Source organism: Sturnira hondurensis, unplaced genomic scaffold (genome assembly GCF_014824575.4).
Source record: "Sturnira hondurensis isolate 20B ecotype Veracruz unplaced genomic scaffold, ASM1482457v3 Scaffold0009776, whole genome shotgun sequence".
Lineage (NCBI taxonomy): Eukaryota > Metazoa > Chordata > Mammalia > Chiroptera > Phyllostomidae > Sturnira > Sturnira hondurensis.
Window position 1 is genome coordinate 270509 of NW_028082407.1, and position 21338 is coordinate 291846.

Genomic DNA, 21338 nt, shown 5'->3' on the forward strand with positions numbered 1-21338 from the left:
GCTGGCTAGCATTTGGCTCAGTAAGTCCTTTATTCCAGAGAAGCTTTTGGCTGTGGAAGTTTGTTTTTTTTTAAAGATTTTATTTATTTATAATTTCTGGCCAAGATGGAGGTGTAGGTAGACACACTGGGCCCCCTCGCACAACCAAAACAAAGACAACAACAGTTTAGAAATAAAATTACAACCAGAATTGACAGAATATTGAACTGGAAGTTTGACAACCAAGGTTAGTTGTCACGCCCCCTTGGTTAAACACCCCCCCCAAAAATGGCCCAAATGGAAGAATAGATCAAAGCTCCAGAGCAAATACAACTAAGCAACCAAGAGATAGCCAGCCTATCAGATGCACAGTTCAAAATACTGGTGATCAGGATGCTCACAGAATTGGTTGAATTTGGTTGCAAATTAGATGAGAAAATGAAGGCTATGCTAAGTGAAATGAAAGAAAATGCACAAAAACCCAACAGTGATGGGAAGAAAACTGGGACTCAAATCAATAGTGTGGACCAGAAGGAAGAAAGAAACAACCAAACAGAAAAGAATGAAAAAACAAGAATTCACCTGGCTGGTGTAGCTCAGTGGATTGAGCGTGGGCCTGTGAACAAGAGGATCGCGGTTCGATTCTCAGTCAGGGCACATGCCTGGGTTACAGACCAGTTCCCAGTAGGGGATGCATGAGAGGGAATCATGCATCGATATTTCTCTCCTTCTCACCTTCCCTTCCCCTCTAAAGATAAATAAATAAAATCTTAAAAAAAAAACCCAAAAATTCAAAAGAATGAGGAGAGGCTTAGGATCTTCCAGGACATCTTTAAATGTTCTAACATCTGAATTATAGGGGTACCAGAAGGAGAAGAGGAAGAGCAAGAAATTGAAAACTTATTTGAACAAATAATAAAGGAGAACTTCCTCAATCTGGCAAAGGAAATAGACTTCCAGGAAATCCAGGAAGTTCAGAGATCTCAAAGAAGTTGGACCCAAGAAGGAACACACCAAGGCACATCATAATTACATTAGCCAAGATTAAAATGAAGGAGAGAATCCTAGAAGCAGCAAGAGTTAAGGAGACAGTTACTTACAAAGGAGTACCCATCAGACTGTCAGCTGATTTCTCAAAAGAAACGTTGCAGGCAAGAAGGGACTGGAAAGAAGTATTCCAAGTCATGAAAGGCACCCAGGATTGCTCAATCCAGCAAAACTTTCATTTAGAATGGAAGGGCAGATAAAGTGCTTCTCAGATAAGGTCAAATTCAAGGAGTTCATCATCACCAAGCCCTTATTATAGGACATGTTAAAGGGACTTATCTAAGAAAAAGAAGATAAAAAACATGTAGGGGCAATGACAGCAAACTCACAATTACTTATTAACAACCACACCTAAAACAAAAACAAACTAAGCAAACAACTAGAACAGGAACAGAAGCACAGAAATGGAGATCACATGGAGGATTAGCAACAGGGGAGTGGGAGGAGGAGAAAGGGAGCAAAGGTACTGAGAATAAATAGCATAGATGTAGGTAAAAAATAGACAGGGGGAGGGCAAGAATAGCATGGAAATGTAGAAGCTAAAGAACTTATAATACATAGACAAGAACTAAAGGGGGGGAATGTGGGTGGGATACGGTGTGCAGGATGGAGGGGAATGAAGGGGGGAATGGGACAACTATAATAGCATAATGAATAAAATATATTTTTAAAAAGATTTTATTTATTTACCTTAGAGGAAAAGGCAGAGAGAAAGAGAGAAACATCAATGTGTTGCTGCCTCTCTCACACCCCGTACTGGGGACCTGGCCCGAAACCCAGACATGTGCCCTGACTGGGAATTGAACCCATGACCCTTTGGTTTGCAGGTTGGTGCTAATCCACTGAGCCACAGAAGCCAGGGACAGCTGTGACAGTTTTTAACACTGTTCTGGTTGTTAAGCATTTGGCATAGCATTCCAGGTTGAATGATAAAGAGGTGAAAGAAAGTACTACTGTACTTTTTTGTATATTCCTTTATCATACTGAGGGGGAGCAGAGTTTGCCAACCCCAAAATATGTTTCTTTGGGATATTTAAGCTGGTTATTTTTAAGAAATGAAAGACTCTGGAAAAACTTTGCCCTTCCCTTGAAGTGCCTAAAAGAAATGTAGATGGAGGACCTGCTCCAGAAAAGGAACTTGTCACAGAGAACTAAAGTTCAATAGGAGCTAGTATGTTTCAGACGGGGGGCGGGGGGGGGGGAACCTAGCAAGGCCTTTTGATGCAAAGCCCTCTCTGAGCCCATGGCCAAATATGGACCAGGAAACATTTGCTTAGCAAACATTTGTTCTCCATCTCCCCGCGAATAGCCATGCTGCTTGGAAGTGCCAAACCACCATGTCCCCGCTTTGCTCCTCATGGAGGAGGGGACATGCCTCAAGGTGGCATGTAGACCTCAACTGTGGATTTTTCCTTGGGCCCCATATTTTTACGGAACCCCTGTATGTGCATCCATACTTAAATTTGGTTATTTTCTCTGGTTAACTTGTCTCATGTCGATTATTAGACCGGCCAGAAAGATAAAGAGGGGACAGAGGAAACTTCCCCTCCCTCACAATATAAAAAGGTTAGATTTCTCTTTTATATTCTCCTGTTTAATTTTTTGGTATATTCTCAAATTTGTAGTTCTATATAGTATACAAAACACTTATCCTGCCCTGGCCAGATAGCTCAGTTGGTTGGAGCATCATCCTAATATGCCAAGGTTGCGGGTTTGATCACTGGTCAGGGCACATAAAAGAATCAACCAATGGCCCTGACTAGTGTGGTCCAGTGGATTGAGTGCCAGCCTTTGAACCAAAGAGTCACGGGTTCAATTCCCAGTCAGGGCACATGCCTAGGTTGTAGGCCAGGTCCCCAGTTGGGGGCACATGGGAGGCAATCACACATTGAAGTTTCTCTCTTTCTCCCTCCCTTCCCCTCTGTCTAAAAATAAATAAAAATTTTTTTTAAAGAGGAGAGGCTTAGGAAAAAATCTTTAAAAAATCTTTTTTTAAAAAAGATTTTATTTATTTGGACTTTCAGCCAAGATGGAGGCGTAGGTGGGAACACTGTGCCTCCTTGCACAACCAAGTTTAAAGACAACAAAGTTTTAGTAACAAAAATGCAACCATTCATATTTTTTATCTTCTCTTTCTTAGATAAGCCCTTTTAACATAAAAAATATGAACAGTGAAAGGACAGCAAACTCACAGTTATTAACAACCACACCTAAAACAAAAGCAAACCAAGAGGACAGCTAGATCAGGAGCAGAACCATAGAAATGAAGAACACATGGAGGGTTAGCAACAGGGGAGTGGGAGGAGGAGAAGGGAGGAGAAGGTACAGAAAATAGCATAGACAGTAGGTAGAAAACAGATAGGGGGAGGGCAAGAATAGTGGGAGAAATATAGAATCTAAAGAACTTGAGACACGTGGTCATAAACTAAAGGGGGGGAGTGGTGGGGGTGTGTGCAGGGTGGAGGGGAATGAAGGGGGGAATAGAACAATTGTAATGGTATAATCAATAAAATATATTTAAAAAAATAAATAAGGGCATCAAATACCCTGAAAAAATGCAACAAAAACACAGACAATTGAACTGTACGGAAGTCCGACAACAACCAACCATTCAGTCAGATCGGTAAGAGGGGTGGAGTCAGTGGCTGGCGGAGCTGGGTTGGGCAGGAAAGATCGGCCAGACTGACCTAGGCGCGCAGGCGGTCTTTGGCAGATCCCAGGCATGGGGTGGCAACAGGCAGACCCAGTGAGGGTGCAGGTGGCAGGGTGACCGAAAGCATGTATTCGTGTGCAGATAAACCAGGCAAAGGAGTGAGCAGTGAGACAAACCACGCAGGCTAGGGCCCCAGTGATGGGAATTAGAGCCTGAAAGCACCAATTGGAAAGACTTTCATTGTCAAGGTACTGGGAGAAGCTCCAGGCTCACAGAGAGTTTGTTAGAAAGACCCACAGGTTCCTGGAGGGTACACAGGCCCACACACCTGGGAGCTGGCACCAGGGGGGCCAGGTTTGCTTGCGGGAAGCAGCAGAGGGTCCCGAAATCCGAAATCCCAGAGAGAGAGAAACAAATGCCACTGCCCCTCTCTGACCCCTCCCCCACATACAGCGTCACAACCCAGAAACTGGGTTGCCCCACCCTTGTGAACACCTAAGGCTCTGCCCCTCATATGTAACAGGTGTGAACAGACGAAAACATTACGGCTCAAGAACAGCTCAAAGCCCCATAGCCAAAAATTCTAAGCGACCAAGAGATAGCCCACCTATCAGATGCACAGTTCAAAATACTGGTGATCAGAATGCTCACAGAACTGGTTGATTTTAGTCACAAATTAGAGGAACAAATGAAGGCTAAACTAGTTGAAATGAAGAAAAATGCACAGGAAAACAATAGTTATGGAAAGGAAACTGGGACTCAAATCAAGGGAGTGGACCAGAAGAAATAAAAAAGTGACCAAACAGAAAAGAATGAAGAAACAAGAATTCAAAAAAGTAAGGAGAGGCTTGGAAACCTCCAGGACATCTTTAAACATTCCAGCATCCGAATTATAGGGGTACCAGAAGGGGAAGAGGAAGAGCAGCAAGTGGAAAACTTATCGGAACAAATCATAAAGGAGAACTTCCCCAGTCTGGCAAATAAAATAGACTTCCAGGAAATCCAGGAAGCTCAGAGAGTCCCAAAGAAGTTGGACCCAAGAAGGAACACACCAAGGCACATCATAATTACATTAGCCAAGATGAAAATGAAGGAGAGAATTCTAGAAGCAGCAAGAGGTAAGGAGACAGTCACCTACAAAGGAGTTCCCATCAGACTCTCAGTGGATTTCTCAAAAGACACCTTACAGGCAAGAAGGGGCTGGAAAGAAGTATTCCAAGTCATGAAAGGCACCCAGGATTGCTCAATCCAGCAAAACTTTCATTTAGAATGGAAGGGCAGATAAAGTGCTTCTCAGATAAGGTCAAATTCAAGGAGTTCATCATCACCAAGCCCTTATTATAGGACATGTTAAAGGGACTTACCTAAGAAAAAGAAGATAAAAAACATGTAGGGACAATGACAGCAAACTCACAATTACTTATTAACAACCACACCTAAAACAAAAACAAACTAAGCAAACAACTAGAACAGGAACAGAACCACAGAAATGGAGATCACATGGAGGGTTAGCAACAGGGGAGTGGGAGGAAGAGAAGTGGGGAGAAGGTACAGAGAATAAGCAGCATAGATGGTAGGTAGAAAATAGACAGGGGGAGGGCAAGAATAGTATGGGAAATACAGAATCTAAAGAACTTGTGACACATGGATATAAACTAAATTGGGGGGAGTGGTGGGGGAGGGGTGGAGGGGAATGAAGGGGGGAGAAATAGGATAACTGTAATGGCATAATCAATAAAATATATTTTAAAAAGATTTTATTTATTTACCTTAGAGGGGGGAGGGAAGGAGAGAGGGAGAGGGAGAGAAATATCAATGTATGGTTGCCTCTTGCACATTCCCTGCTGGGAACTGTCCTGCAACCCAGGCATGTGCCCTGACTGGGAATCGAACTGCGATCCTCTGGTTCACAGGTCTGTGCTCAATCCACTGAGCTACACCAGCCAGGGATAAATAAAATCTTGTTTATAAAATCAACCAATGAACACATAAATAAGTGGAACAAATCTGTGTTTTTTCCTCTCCTTCTTTATCTAAAATCAATAATTAAAAAAATTTTTACCCTAATTTCAACTGATTTAAATCTAATTTATTACAATCAATGTAAGACTTTACATTGTGTGGGATTCTTATGTGCTCATATATCTTAATTATGGCCAAGAACATAGTGTTTCTAGCAAGAATCTTTTGAAATTACTTTATGGCAAAAGCATTTGATCAGTTTGTATAAATACTAGAAAGGAAGAGACATTGATGAATTAATGACTTTTTTTCGTGACCAATCTAAATCGTTTTGGCTGCCTCTTTCCAGAAGCAAAGGGATGGGTGGTCAGCACACTCTAGACTTTGTCGGACACAAGGAACGAAGGTTGTCTGAAGGTTCTGTGTGCTTCTCTGTTCGTGGGCAGGGTAAGGGTCCAAACCACGGTTGCAGCCCCCGCTAGGCTGTGGTGGGGCTCTCTCTATTCAGCTTTGTAGCTGGCTGGAAGTGGATTCGCGTGAACCTTACGGACAAGAGTGCAGTCAGCATCTCCCCAGGCAAGGGCCTGGGCCTGACCAGGGGCCAGGTGGCCAACTCGGGTCTCTTGTGCTCTCTGGTATGACTTCAGGGAGACAGCATTCTCGCTGCCCCCCGACGCACGGAGCGTGACGATGTAGGGAGGGGCTTCCACCTGGGAGCTGAGCCCCCCTTGCCTGGGCTCCGCTAGACGCAGGCTGTGCAGCCCCAGCAGCCCAGGAGCCTGGGACCCAGCCGTCACTGCCACTGTGGACCAGGACTACCCCCTGACAGACTTTGTTGTTATGAAAGAAAACGGTTCTTCGGTTCCTTGGTGTTGTTTTTCTGCATTTATTGAGACTGTTACCCAGAAGTTGTGAACAAGGTAAAATCATAGCGATTGTTATTTTTAGAACAAGCCATAAAATCTAAAGAGAAAGCAAGTAGACTCATGGTTTCCTGCAGCTGAAGGCAGGAACAGGTGGGTGGCACACGGCCAGGAGGGCCTTTTGGGGGCACGGAAGTGTCCTAGAACTGCATTGTAGTGATGGTTGTACAATTCTGTGAATTTGCTAAAAATCACTGAATTGTAGTAAAACAGGCAAATTTTATGGTAAGTTATGCCTCAGTAAAGCTATTAAGTCTTTAAAAAGCAACATCACAGAGATATATCTTTCAGCAGAAGAGCGTCCCGGTGTGCGTGTCAGACACTGGGCACCGACCGTCAGCTCCTGAAACAAAGCGAGGGAGTCCCTGCAGCGCTGCCAGTGACCCCAAGGTCTGCTTCCTGACCCAACAGGACACGCCTCCTGCACCCAGACCCAGCCTGCTCACACCTGGGGAGTGCAGGGCTGGGGGCTCGGTCACAGGCCAGCACTAGCCCTGCCCTGCCTGCGTGGGCACCTGTGTCCCCATCCTCCCTGGGGGCCTGAAACCCCGCTTCGAGGGGCACTGCATCTTGAACCTCGGGAAGGTGGCCTAAGCCCCAGGCAGTGGTCGAGGGCCACGCTCAGGGTTGGGACACAGCATGCTTTCGTGTTCTTTCAGGGACTTGTTAAGGCATTGAGCACAGTGACTTCTGAGCTGACTAAAATGAACGCAGGGAGCTACACCAGGACCTGAGGGGTGTGCTCATAAGGTTAACGGTGAGGGTGCCTGGCTGGGGAGGGCATTCAGAATGTGCCTGCTTGGCACCTGGTGTCCCTCAGCCAGAGCTCTGGCTCCAGGGTTCCTGGAGAGCTTCCACGGTACCCAGCAGGCAGGTGACCGCCCGCCCCCAGTCCCAGCTGCAGGACAGTGCCTGTGGATGCGTGTGGCCTGCCTGCGGCAGAGGCACCTGGCCTTGGGCTGGCAGGGTGGACAGGAGGGCTCTGGCACTCTGCAGGGCCCAGCAGGCCCAGGGCAGGAAGGGGGCGGGGAGCCTCGGCCTGGGCCCCTGTGGCTGTTCAGCTTTCTCTCTCTCTACAAGTCGCTGCTTATGGGGAGAAGGAGAAGCTGCATCCTTCATCCTTTGAGAGAAAACAGACTAGGCTGGGGGGGCAGAGAGGTCAGCCCCCACTCGGTGGGGTCTTCAGCCCAAAACCCCGGAATGTTCGTGGTCACTGGAGGTGCTGAGCTGTCTCTCCACTTTCTTCTGGTCCTTGACCTTGAGTCCAATGTCTGCCCTCTTCTCGAAGTAGTCCACCAACACGGACTCGGTCAGGATGGAGGCCAGGATCTGCTCGAAGGAGATGCTCCAGTCGGCGTCCACCAAGCCCCCGCTGCGGGCTGTGGCCGAGGGGCTGTGGGGCTCCCCACCCACCAGCACGGTGTCCTCGGCCAGGTCCTCGCACTGCAGGGAGCCCGAGCTGACCACTGAGTAGGAGGACATGGACATGTCGTCTTTGGTTTCGTCATCAGACAGGCGCTGGGAGGGAGAGCCCTGGCCCTCACCACCGCCCTCTTCGATCGCTGCCTGGCTCTCTGGCGGGACTTTTCCAGGCGGGATGTCTCCACCAGCTTTGGCCTGGGTGTCACTCTCAGCTGGTGGCTGCAGCTCATGAGCAGGGTCCTGAGCGGAGATGGGGGCTGCTGGCTGGTCATCCCCAGGTGCACCGTCCTGGGGCTTCCTGCCTGGCTGTGCCGAGAACCTCTTCCCCACCTCCCCGATGCGCAGCAGCAGGCTGGCCACTGTGGCGATGGCGTGGTACAAGGCCTGCTCCATGGAGTCTTCACTGAACATGTTGTACAGCGTCTTGCACAGCTCAATGAACTGTTCCTTTTAAGGGGAAAGGCAGAGAAAGGGCAGGGAGGTGGTAAGAGGGGTCAGGTGGTCAGTGCTGGCCCTCTATGTGCTGGGGGGGTTGTCCTGTTAGTCATGCCCACGGGGGCCACAGAGGGAAGCAAGGCCTTAGAAGGCCTCTACTCCCTTGCTGGCCTTTTCCCGGCACAGAGAGAGGTCCGGCATCTCCCGTCTCCACGCCCATTCTGCTGGCCTAGAGGGACGTGTTTCTACCACAACTCTCCAAGCCCAGAGTTTTCTATGCTTTGGGGCCACTGGGAGCCTTTTTATATCTTTAATCAGAAGTGACTTCAACTCTGCGCTTGATGAAGAGTATGGCGACAAGGCAAGGGCAGCCTGCGTCACTGAGGGGCGTGGGGGGATCCCCTTCCAGGCCCTGAAACCACACGTGCGGGCCTCCTGGGCGCCCCCTCCTCAGCAGGCGGGGCGGGGGAATGCCCTGAAGACAGGGCAGGCCCATGCTCAGGTCCCACTCAAGAACTGCCTTTGGTCACACATCTGTGGCCTTGGCATTCCACCGAGACGAGACGCAGGCTCCGGCCTGGACAGCTTCACATGAGCAATGTGTCCTTGTGGGCAGAGCGCCCCCCTGTGGGCTAGGTGGGAGCAGCAGCACTGGGAGGCCTCCTCATAGAAGGGAGTGTGTCAGTCTCCACCTTGGGGTGGGGTGGGGGAGTGGAGGTGTAGCCAGCCTCCCCCAGGGTGTTTCTGGCTCAGGACAGTGAGTGAATGTGAGGCCCTGGAGTCCCTGGCCTACTGTCTTTCTGGAATTGTCCCTGACTGCCATCTGACTGGCAGGCTCCAGAGGTAGGCAGAAGAGTCCTCCACTCTAGGGGTGCTGGGGGGGCACCCCACTTGGCCAGTATGCTCACAGCACACCCTGCAGGTCTGGTGGGGCCTACCTGGTTCATCTTGGGAAGGTCCTTGATGGTCTCCTTCTGGACCTCCTTCTCCTTGGCCCACATTTGAAGGTAGTGCCGACAGTCGGAAGGGCTGGTCCCCTTGTCCTCTGTGAGTTGGGAGGAAAAAATTAATCTCCATCTATCAAACGAGAGAGGGCTGGGGGCTGGCAGCAGGGAATGCGTGGGCCATGGTGTGGTCTGGCATGGAGCTACTTGGGTTCTTTCATAAGATGTCCCAGCATTTGGGGCAGCAGAGAAAGAACACCCCAGAACACCCATGGGCACTGCTGGGTTGTGCTAAAGTAGGTTTGATCCCCGAACAGATGAGGACGAAGCAGTCCATCTCTTCCAACATGGGGATGGAGCTACATGGAAGTGGAGAAGGGACAGGCGGAGAGGGGTCTGTGCAGAGGACAGGCCCGGGGGTGGGGTGGGGGGGAGGGTCGGTGGTGGTGGTGAGGCGGCAACAGCCTGAGGCGCTCACAGCTATAGGGCTGCTGAAGTGGGCAGGGCCTCGGACCTTTCCTCAGGGAGAGCCTGGGAGGGGGCCAGTCTACCAGCGACCCCCCCCCACCCCGGGCACTCCCACAGGCCACTGGAGACTGGCCTATTCATACCTCCTCTTTTTTCTTGGATGTCCTCATTTCCACCTCCCTCTCGCTCTTCCTGCCGAGGTGCTTCTGGACAACCGAGAAAAGAACACAGAGAAGGGGCCTGCTGTGACTCCGAACCCGTGGCCTGAGCTCTCCGCAGCCGCACACTCAGCCCCCAAGGCAGGCCAGCCGGCAGCAGCTGCGTGCTCCTTTCTCCTCTGGTCACAAGAGCCTTGAAGCTGCCTTTGCCGCACCCCGTCTTCGGAAGGGTCACAGGTCTCACCCTGCAGTGCTTCAGGGGACGATGGAGTGCGAGTTGGAGAAAAAGCCCCAGACCTAGATTCTGTCCTCTCTGTGGAAAACGCTCAAACTGCGGGCCCTCATGAGCAACTCAGCCTCCTACCAGTGCGCCGGCTGAGGAGGAGCTTTCAATACGACGAAAGCTGTGTTTGTAACAGGGACACGTCGACCCTGCCCAGTTGCCCGGTGGGTTGGAGTTTCGTCCCCCACACCAAAAGGCTGTGGGTGTGACTCCGGGGAGGGCACCTATGTAGGGTGCTGGTTTGACTCCTGGTTGGGGTATGTACCAGAAGCAATTGATGTTTTCTCTGCCCCCTTTCTCTTTCTCTAAAATCAATAAACATATCCTGAAGTGAGGATTACAAAGAGAAACAAACAAAATAAAAGTGACACATTTGCTGGAGTTGGCACACACAGTGCCTGCTACGGTGACCTTGGACTCGGTGACTTTGGACTCAGGGAGAGGCAGGCTGCCTGATTCTGTGGGGTCCTGCTGGACGCGGCTCCCAACCCCCACGCGGCCCCCAACCCCCACAGCGGGAGGCTGGCAAAACAACTTGGCCAGAAGGAATGTGTATTGCTTTGCAAATGGATTTTAACTCCCTGTCTCCTTCTGGGAGCAGCTTTTTGTCCTGTGTGACCGCTTCTTCACCTTTTCTCTTTCCACATACACACTGAGGTCATGTAATTTAGTGTCATGTGCAGGACATGTCCCTTTTGTCTGGGACCCTTGGAAACAGGTCTTGGCCTTGGGGGCGGTCCTGCCTTGATGGCCTGTGCCATGGTGCTCCTGTCACTGTGAGTGTGTGGAGGCTCTGCCTGCCCCGCTAGGTCTGAGCAGCCGAGACCCCTGGGCACGCCCTCCTGCCTCCCACTCTGCCAGACCTGTTCCCGGAGGCAGTGTGACTGTGGGGACCTCTGGCTGGCAGCAGCGCCCCAGCCCTGGCCCTCTGGTGGTGGGACAAGTGTGCCTCTCTGGGCTCCGCTCCTTGCTGTGGAATGGAGACCCGCTTTCCTGGGGCGATGGGGCGTGGAGGACAGAGCTCTGACGCCCCCTGATCTGCCCAGGTTCTGTGCATGACAGGGGCCTCCATTTAGTTTGTCTCCTTGAAGCCACGGCTCACAGGCCTCACAGTTGGGGACGAGGAAGCCGTGACCCTGTCTGCAGGACTGCCTGCCCTGGGTGTCTCAGCACCGCTGTTTGGGGGCATCAACCTTGGCGTGCACTGCGCGCCACCCCCGCCCTCGGAGTGTATTCTACCCACTCTGGTCTGACGCGCAGGGACGACTTCTAACTGGCATGCTCCACAGACATGTTTTTCCCTAACGGAAAGGGTGTGGGGACGTGGAAAACGTTTCTCAGGGAGGGCACCCACCGCCCTCCCGTCACCTTCCTGCAGTGACAGCACACGTGCCTTCCCCTACGACCCCGACGACTGAAGGCTTTCCGCATGCGCTGTGGAGCTGGTGCCCTGGCGCCCACGCAGTGCCCACCATGCGGCGAGTCCTTGCCGACTGCCCCCCATGAGCAGAGAGGCCTGCTCCCCGCCCCAGACCACAGGAGTGCGTGGCTCTGGGTCCTCCCGAGAATTCAGCCACAAGTGAGGCGTCCTGGACCGAGGGCTCGCCGGCCTCCTGACCCTGCAGGGGACTGTCAGGAAGATGGAGCCCAAGGCCTGGAGGAAGCCCAGGGCCCAGGGGAGCCCCTGCCCCAGGACTGACCTTGAGCCTCCCAGGGCAAGCACAGATCCAGATCAGAGGCCAGAGGAGATGCTGGAAGGGACAGCGGAGGAGCGGAGGAGCGGAGGGCAGAGGGAAGGAGAGGCCGGAGTCCAGATGGCAGAGACAAGAGATACGAGTGAGAGCCCCCCAGGGACCTGCCCGCAGAGAGAGCAGCACCCTCGCCCGCCACCACTGTCTCCACCCCTGGGAGGCAGCCCACCCGGCCCCCAGGGCTGCAGGCCACCTGTGCAGGCCTCGAATTAGCCAGCCAGCTGGCGAGGCTGCAGGGCCTGTCCCAGCAGCACTCACCTTCTGCGGAGCTGTCTTCAGTGAAATAGTGGGTCGCTTCCAGGGCTGACTCGGGTTCCTCTGGGCTCAGGGCTGTGCTCCGAGAGAGAGGAGGGTGAGGGCAGAAGGAAGCAAGGTCACTCTCCCCAAGGCCCCCCTCCTGAGTCCTGGACAAAGCTCGGCTCCCCCACTGGTGTGCCCCACCACTCCCAGCCTGGCCACGTGGCATGTGGTCATAGTGAGGCTGGACCCTGGCTGCTGTACTTTCGTGACTTGTACAGAGAGGGTATGCATGGAAGGTGGAAGGGCAGGGCCCAGGTGCACTGCAGCCCTGGACAGAGCCGGCTCCTGGTGCAGGGCAGAAGCCCGGCCTCTGCCTCCACAGATCCACTGGTCGCCAGTAACTACCCCCCTGGAGGTGTGGAGGCCACTGGTGCTTGTTGCATGGAAGGGAAAACCAGCCACAGGACAGACTCAGTTTTGGGGGGGCGGGACTTTCTAGCTCTGGATGCATGGAACAACCTCTCAAACTGCCACCTGGGCTGAGCTCCGAGGCAGCTGCCAATCCCGGGCACTGCCCGCGACCCCAAGTGCAGCTGGGAACAGCCACACCCCACAGCAGAGCACCCAGGCCAGAGTTCCGCCTGCCCAGGCACAGATCCTTCAGGGACCCTGCCTTGAAGAGCTGTCCTCTGGGCCACCCTGAACTTAGGGAGCCTGGCCCAGCCACCTCATGATCTGCCTGCCTCCAGACCAGCCACCCCACTGTGCCATCTATCAGTACCTCCAGCAGGGCGGTGGCCCCTGCTCACAGCCACAAGGCAGGACCTCCCAGGCCACCCCATAGGCCTTGGTGATACCTGGGGAGCCCCTCCATGGAGGAACTGGAGCCCTTGAGAAACTTAAGGGCAAGCTAATGAATGCGAAAGGCTTCGTCTCAAGCTTGACTCTCCACTCTGATTGTCCTCACGGGTTTTAGCTACACCGCCCATGCTCCCGAGGCCCTAGTCCACGAGTGGCCCCTCCCAGGTCATGGCCCTGCTCTCTGACCCTGACTGTGCTGTGCCTCTGCACTCGCTCATGGGGAAGGGGCGCCCCCACTGCTTGGCACCCCCAGAGGCCTGTGCCCTGGACACTGCGGGGCCAGCTCTGGACAGGTGAGTGCCCCTCACGGGGAGTGGGAGGGGCGGCTCTCACCTGGTGGCAGGTGCAACTTGTAGAGCACCTTGAGCTTGTCTGTCAGGTCTCCGTGGTACATCCCGCCTGCAGGGGACAGGCAGAGACGAAGCTCACTGAGGAGAGGACTCCCAATCCCACATGGGCCCTCATTTGCATACCCCTCCTTCCAGCAGGTTCCCCTGGGCCCATCCTCACAGCCAACTCCCTCTGCAAAGGGCCCAGCGGGCACCCAGCCCCCTGCTCTGCCCCTTTTCCTGGGCCCACAGACCCAGCGGTGGGCAGCACTGGCCTGAGGGAGGAAGGGCCCCACTGGGCCCCCATGCGTTCCGAGTGGAAACCGGGCCTGGGGCCACTCACTTATCCCTGTCACGAATTCCTTGAAGTTGATCAGCGAGTCCTTGTTCCGGTCCAGGAGCCGGAACATACGCCCCGCCAGCACGGGCGTGTGGGCCCTGCAGGCCCAGGGCGTCAGGCTGGCGAAGAGCTCCTGGAACTGGCTGCCGTCGATGCGGTACTGCTCCAGGTAGGGCAGGCTGGGGTCTCGGCGCGCAGCGGTCGGCCGGCCGCTCCCCCAGTACTGACTGGCCAGGTGCTTGGCCTGCAGGGGGCACAGCCCAGTGAGACAGTGGTCAGCCTGCCAGGCTGCTCCACAGCCCACCCTCCTCCTCCCTCCAGGGCTGCAGAGGCTGAGTGGTGAGCACTTGGCAGAATGAGGCCTTGCGGGGCCTCTCTGCCCGGAGCCACCAGCCCTCATTCACAGGTGTGGGCGCTGGGCCAGGTGGTGGCTGGCCCCACTGTTCTGACCCTAAGGCCACAGCACAGCGGCTGCCCCAGAGACTGGAGCAGAGGCAGCTGGGGGGGTGGGGCATGCGGAAGTGACCAGCACTGCCCAGCATGGCCTTTGCTGTCTGTCCCCAGCCTTCAGCACCCTCCCCCGTCCTCCGTGAGTAGCACCCAAAAGTCCAGGACAGTCCCTTCTGTCCTGCCCTCAAGCTACGGGGTAGAGAGGGCACATGGCCACTCTGTCATGGCACAGTCACGGGGCCCTGAGCTGTCAGCTAAAACCACTTGGAAAGAAAAGTTCTCTTTCCATGGGGTTACTGAGAGGCCAGGACAACCGCAGCTGCTGCTGACGGTCCAGCCACTCCGCAGGGAGAGCAGCGCAGAGGATGTCAGAGGTGGGGGAGCCTGACGGTGTGTCTGAGCACCTGGTTTCAGCCGCACCTGAAGCTGTGCATTCCTAGCTTTAGTCATGTTCCCTGTCAGCTGACTCAGGTGGACCTGCTGACACTTAAGAGAACATCCTGCCTAAACACCAAGGATTAAGTCCTGCCATGTGAGGTTTGTGCATCCAAGGCTGTTTTGATCTCTGGCAGAAGGGGCTGTGCTGGGGGTGCGCTGAGGGCGCGCTGAGGAACTAGGGCGGGCATGGGTGCTGCCGTGCTCTGGGCTGTCACCTTAAACACCACGTAGAGGTCCTCCAGCTCTTCAACTGAGAAGCCAATGTCCCCAGGGATGGCCCGGACCTACCAGGAAAGAGAAATGGACATGGTGACAGATTGATTCTCAAGTTCCTGCCATGGGAAAAGCAAGCTACTCTTGGAGAGAATCCCTGTGTGGATGAGGAAGAAGACACAAACCACCTCTTGGTGCTGCCTGCTGGCCAAGCATCAGAGGGCCGTCCGTTCAGGAACGAGAGTGAGGTCTACTCACTTCCCTCGATGCCTGTCTGCTGCCGCTGAGTTTACACACTGCCTCCCGCTTCCTGTCCCGAACACCCAGTCAGGGGCCCAGGGTGCGGGGTGGGAGTCTAGTAGCTGCAGTCCGGTCCCTGGGGAGACCCTGGCATGGCTCTTGGGAAGGTGTTCTAGGACACCTCGGTAAATTCCCCCAGAGGCGAGGGGCACGAAGGCTTAGAGCAGAGGTGTGGGAGACCGGATGGGGGAGGTGGCTGTGTGTCATGACCCAGGGGCAGGGGCACTGCCATGTGGGAAGGCTCCACACAGAGCGAGATGGTGCTTGGCCTACAGACTCCAGGGTGTCAGATGCATTTCCTGGTGACCAGCCAGTGAGCGGGAGCTGGGACTGGCACCCACACTCAATGCCAGCCCCCAATGAGGCGGCACTGGGGAGCTAGGCACCTGCCTGCCCTGAGGGGAGGCTGAAGATGGCATAGTGGGAGCAGCCCTGGGCCCCCGCCACTGCCCCCCACTCCACTGGCAATTCCCCCTGCCCCCCTCCCCACCCTGCCGGTGCCCGGCCCGCACCACGCTCCTCTTGGCCGTGTCCTCCAGGGACTGGATCACCTTCAGCCTCTGTTTGAACCGCATCTGCTCGATGTCGTCAGCCCTCAGGCTGCCGAACTTCTGTGGGCCAGAGATGACTCCGTGAGGTCAGGGAGGCCGCCCTGCGGAACGCCACCCTGTGAGGCCGCCCGCACCCGCATAGGCAGGAAGAAGTGGCCCAGCCAAGCGTCCCCGAGTGCTGACCTCATAGGACACTTTGAGGAGGTCAAAGATGTCCACCTCTTCGGGAGGATCATCTCCGCTAGTGAGCAGGGCATGGAGGTGTGGGATAGGTGGAGAGACACTCTGCTTATTGACCACATTATCCAGATACCTGTGGGGATCAGGGAGACAGGGGCATCTTACCCTCTGCTAAGTTATGGCGGGGGGGGGTCCAACTTGCACAGCCTCCACATCAATGAGGCAGCCTGCCAAGTGCTGGGCATCCACTGGTGGGCGGGGACACAAGCCTGGGGAATCGGTTACCCAGAGAGGCGCTGGGGAGCAGGCCTCGTCTGCGTGATGCCGGGGGCCAGACTGTCCCCTGGGGGCCCTGGGCAGGACCCTCTGTAAGCGCAGACCCCACCACAGCAGGAGGAGGCTCTGTCCCTGTGGGGATGTACTTCCTCCCTCAGCTGGGGACACGGGGACACCCTGGCCAGGAAGAGTCAGCAGCCAGAAGAAAGGTGCAAGAGGAACATGGCTGTGGAACTTCAGGAACTTGCTTCCCCAGGGACGCAGCCTCAGGACAGTGCTTGGCTCTGGTCCCCAGGGCCAAAAGTCCTCCCGGCTCCCCGGCTGGGCTTGACACTGCAGTGGGAGAGGGTGGTCGACCTCCTGACCCCACACTTCCTGTGTCTGGCACGAGAGGTGGGCACGAGAACCAGTCTCAGACTCTGGCCGCTGGCTGAGCCTCCTGACATCACTCTGGACAGAGAACAGGACCCCTGCAGGCCTCCACAGCACCTGGGCTGGCTCAGCAGGCGAGTGACAGTGTCCCAGGCTCTCCCGAGCAGCTGGCACCCCAGGCTGGGCAAATGCACGTACACGGGCAGCAGGACTGCACTGAGCCCAGGGCCCGGGCCATAGTGGGCCAGGAGGGACCTTAACGGAGGGGTGTGAGGGGCAGGCCGGGGTACTCGGGTCCTCTGCACAGAGAACCACCAGTGGTACAGGGAGTCCCTATGTACCAGGGGAGAAACAGGCCACAGTCCAATCAGAAGGGGCCCTGTGGGAGGCTGGTGGGTGACAGGGGAGCAGGGAGAACCAGAATGAAGCAGGCACAGGACCCCGGGCGAAAGTGTCATGGGCTGGATCCCCCAGAGTGTCTACGAGGACGAGATGTGAGCACTGGGAGGAGGCCACCAGGACCACTGTTTGGAGGTCACGGCAGCCCCGGTGTGGGGTCTTGGCCTGGGTGGCGGGTGGGAGGAATGCTGTTGGGCTCAGGGAGGCAGGAGCTGGAGGCCCTGCTCCTCCCACTGCCTGCCGCCCAGGCTGCCTCCTGTTCGATCTTCTCCAAGTTGCGACCACTAACCCCTGTGCCTTTTGTCTCCATGAGAAGGGAGACTCCCTCCTGCCTCCGGGAGTGTCCCTGACTTTACTGGCCCAGAGCTGGTGGGCAGGGGGTGGGGCCACTTGGTCACCTGCCCAGGACGGTCATGGCCTCGCCCTCGTCGCTGCAGCCCAGGAGCTGCTCCATGTTGGCATCGAGGACGGCCAGGGCCACCTGCAGGACCACCTTGATGCCCTCGTAGAAGAAGCAGTCAACAATGACCACGGCGCTCTCAAAGGGCATGACGCTGAGGAAGAGGGTGAGGAGCCAGGACAGCGAGATGCTGGCGATGACTCCTAGCTCCTGCATCTTCTCGGACAGCTGGGGCAGGAAGTCCCTTGTGAGTTCTTCAAAGATGCCTTGGTCCACCAGGGCCCCTAGGAGGAGCACCGAGAGCATGGTGAGCCCTGTGCACTGCTCTGTGGCCCTGTGTGGGGCCCGGGGCCTGAGGGGCAGGAAGTTGAGGGTCCTTGGCCAGCTCCACTGCAGCAGGGCTGGGCTGAAGAGGGGTGGGGTGGGCGGAGAAAAGAAGAAAGAGACCCTCTATTCTTACTTTCTACAGCTTCCGAACCATTTTATAAAAAGAACAACTCCTCCCATTAGACTGGATTTTTTTTGGGGGGGGGAACACAAATTTCTCCCTGGAAGTGTCATAAGTCACAGTGGCCTCGGTGTGGCTTCTGCACCTGCCATGAAGCTGGTGAACAGATGTGACTCTAAAAAACCCCAAGAGCGGAGACCCAAAAAACAAACCAGAAAGGAGGGACTTCTGGAGAGAATAGGTGTAGTAACAGGTTCGGTGACTATGGGAGCGAGTGTGCTGTGCACACAGGCTGCCTGTGAGTGCATGCAGGGTGGGGCGGGGGACAGGCGGGGATGAGGCTGGGTGTCTTCCAAGGTAAAAAGTTTACAAAGAGTTAGATGGATAGAAATCCAGTCATCAAGCTGAGTTTTAAAAACCTCTGAAGTGTAACCTGGTTTCTTCCCGCCAGCCTGTGCTGGGGAGTCCACAGGAAACCTCGTGAGCCGACTGGGGCCTGCAGGCAGCCTCCTCCTCATCTGTCCAGTGTGGACTGGGGCTGCCTGCAGCCTGCAGTGCAGCTGGGAGGTGCATGGGCTCACGGGTGTGGCATGCTGGGCAGGGGGCCTGACCCAGGGAGGCACGGCCCCATCCTGCCCCCTGGCCTCGGGCACTCACCCACTACCCTGGTATTGTAGTAGTCGGGCAGCATCCGCTCGCAGAGGGCCACCAGCAGCCAGAAGGCCTCCTCCTCGCTGCCGTAGAGCAGGAGTACCGAGGTGACAATGTTCATGGCCTGTGGGCACAGACATGGTGAGGGGAGGCTCTGGAGCTGGACACCGAGGGGAACTGTCCCCTCCCCCAGAGGGCTTCACTCTATAGCAAACCATCCCACACTGGGCTCCTTGCAATTTGTCCAAAAGCAATTTGCAGGAAGCCAGTCTGATAAAGCCAGGCAGCCGGTCCCTCACATGCGCCCACAGGCACGGGGAAACCGAAGGTAGACATGAACATGTGGCGCGTCTTCAGAGTGGCGTCCGGGGTCGGAGCTGTGGCGCGGTGCAGATGGGTGCAAGTGGTGTGCAAGGCTACACGGCTACAGGGAGGCTATGGCGGGGGCTGGGGGACAAGGGACAAGGAGCAAAGGACAAAGGAGCGTAACACTCGGTTAAAGCTGGCACAGCAGCTCCCCGTGCACTGGTATGACATCAGGCAGAACAGCGGCCCTACAGGAAGTGGCTTTTGGGGAGCTGGCTTGCTTCTCTAAAACCCAGGGGTCGTCTGTGGGAAACAGAGCCATCTGCCCCGGCCAGGAAAACACTCGGGAGGTGCACAATGAAATGCGAGTGGAAGCCGCGTGAGGGGGCACCTCACACTGTCAGGATGGCTGTCACCAACTCATAGATGGTAATGAGTGCCCGCAAGGACCTGGAGAAACTGGCAGCCCTGGGCACTGCTGAGAGTGGAGGAAGGTGCCGCTTCTGTGCAGAGCGCCGTGCCGATTCCCCAGAAGGCTGAACGCAAGGTTACTGTGCAACTGGCGCTGTGCCCGGGGTTCGGATAGCCAGAGGCGGGGGGCCACGTGCCTGTGCACCAGGAGATGGACTGACCAGTGCGGTCCCTCAGACGATGGGCTTTTATTCAGCCTTAAAAAGGCAGGACATGCTGACCCCGCCACTGCATAGGGGAACCTGGAGGACACCACGCTCGGGGAAGCAAGCCACAGCAGCAGCACAGACCCCGTGGCGCTGAGGCTCCTGGGGTCAGGGGCGCACAGATGGGAAGGGCTGCAGAGAGCATTTGCGGGGGCGGGGGCGGGGGGGGGGTGGCGCAGGGAGGGCGGCCCGGAGCTACTTAATGGTGGGGCGTGTCCACTTCACAAGAGTAAAGAGCCCTGGAGGCGGTGCCCACACGGCTGCCCGTGGACACACTGAGTGCTGCAGAGACCGCAGGCTTCCCACTGCGTGTCCCATTGCCCGCACACGGACACCGCCACTCTGGGAGCCAGACCAGATGCATGCAGCATGGGGGTGTGATTTGCAATGAACATCATCTTTAATCACACCTTCCCCTGTGGCCAGGCACTTCCTGGGGCACAGGCCCAAGGATGCGGGGGGCGGGGGGGCCTGCTGCCACCGCCGCTGGCGCCCGACCCCCTCACCTGGCAGTAGCCGATAGTGGGGTTCCGGAAGGCGTAGGCAGTCAGCACCCGCCGGAGCGCGGCGATGCCAAGCTCGTTCTGGAAGGCGGGGTGCTCGGGCATGGAGCGGTGCAGGTCGCGCTCAATCTCCTCGGTGGCCAGGCTGGACTTCCCTGTGGACTGCTCCACCAGGTCAGCGTAGTAGCCAGGGTGAGTTACCATCTCGTTCCAGGCCCCTGTGAAGAGAGGGTGGGCAGCTGGCTCTCCCTTCCCACCGCCCCCACCCACCCCTAGACTGGGGGCGCACTGCCAGGGCAGGGCTGCAGAGCAGAAGGGGAACTCTGGGGTCAGCCGTGGGGTGTCAGGTGAAGGTTCCCTGGCCACTGCTCCAAGTCCCAGAGGCCGACACCTGTCCCCCTGAGACCCTCTGAGTGGGGCGGGGTGCAAGTTCTGTCAGAGCCTGTCCTGAGGGAAGGCGGCCTCGGGGGGCTGCCTGTGTCCCACTGCAGGTGAGAAGGTGCCCTCCCGGCAACAGCACCCCACCCTAGTGCCTGCTCCCCAGGACACCCCTCCCATGTGGGCCCACACGGGCTCCCCCTACGGGGTCAGCGGGGCAGCTCACCGGAGAAAAGGAGCCAGAGCTCCCCACGGAGGCTCTCAGGGATGCCCTTCAGCACCAGCTCCCGCATCCTGGCCGTGCGGTACATGCACACACCACGCCCAAACTCGAAGAAGTGGATGTTCCATGACTCCTCCTTCATCTTCTCCTTGGCCTGTGGGGGAAGCAGCAGGGAGCCAGGGGTGTGGTTTGGGTGCTGGGGCCAGGGGCTCTCAGGTCCTCCTTCCCCATCAAGCATGCAGACTGGCCACCTCAGGCTTTCAAGGGCTCACGGTGAAACCGCCACCAGCTCAGGCTGGGCTGGGCATAGCCCCGTTCTCAGACAGCAGGCCCCCAGGCCCCGCTCGCATGGTGGGCACAGCACTGCAGGCTGGCCCTGGCTGCCCTGGCCTGGGCCTTGGAGTCCGCGCTCTGGGCTTACCCCCTTGGCTCCCAGGTCCTCCACCGGGGCGTCTCTCCGGAAGAGTTTGAGCAGGCCTTGGGAAGCAGTGGGCGCTTCCTGTGCAAGGGAACCCTGGTGGCCCCCGCAGGGTGAGGTGGGGCTGGTGGGCTGCTCTGACGGCAAAGGCTGGAAAGAACACAGAGGAGAAGCTGGGCCTTTGGGCCGCCCTCATGCAGACAGTCACCACCTCGCAGGCAGCACCTGGTCTGGGTGAGCAGGAGGCCACACTTCGGCCTGGTCGACCAGATGCCGGCACTGTCCTCCTTCACCAGGCCTCCCCAGGCTGGCCGGCCTCCACTGGGAGGCCCTCTCAGCGAGGTCAGGGCTAGGAGAGGA

General features: G+C 56.1%; 1 protein-coding gene across 2 annotated transcripts in view; it reads right to left on the bottom strand.

Moving 5' to 3' along the window:
• Positions 1-6507: 6507 nt before the first annotated feature.
• TBC1D9B (TBC1 domain family member 9B) overlaps positions 6508-21338 on the bottom strand; it is a 32401-nt gene continuing 17570 nt past the window's right edge. The window contains exons 8-22 of one of the 2 annotated variants that reach the window (XM_037058018.1): positions 20982-21128; positions 20564-20714; positions 19963-20177; positions 18480-18597; positions 17373-17658; positions 15931-16060; positions 15709-15807; positions 14899-14967; positions 13799-14039; positions 13460-13525; positions 12284-12355; positions 11975-12025; positions 9977-10039; positions 9360-9466; positions 6508-8433 (exon numbers count right to left, since the gene is read on the bottom strand). In XM_037058018.1, the coding sequence (XP_036913913.1) occupies positions 7747-8433; positions 9360-9466; positions 9977-10039; positions 11975-12025; positions 12284-12355; positions 13460-13525; positions 13799-14039; positions 14899-14967; positions 15709-15807; positions 15931-16060; positions 17373-17658; positions 18480-18597; positions 19963-20177; positions 20564-20714; positions 20982-21128 (2502 nt within the window). In that variant the 3' untranslated portion in view covers positions 6508-7746. The remainder of the gene's footprint in view (positions 8434-9359; positions 9467-9976; positions 10040-11974; positions 12026-12283; positions 12356-13459; positions 13526-13798; positions 14040-14898; positions 14968-15708; positions 15808-15930; positions 16061-17372; positions 17659-18479; positions 18598-19962; positions 20178-20563; positions 20715-20981; positions 21129-21338) is intronic. The other variant, XM_037058019.1, reaches the window with a different exon arrangement.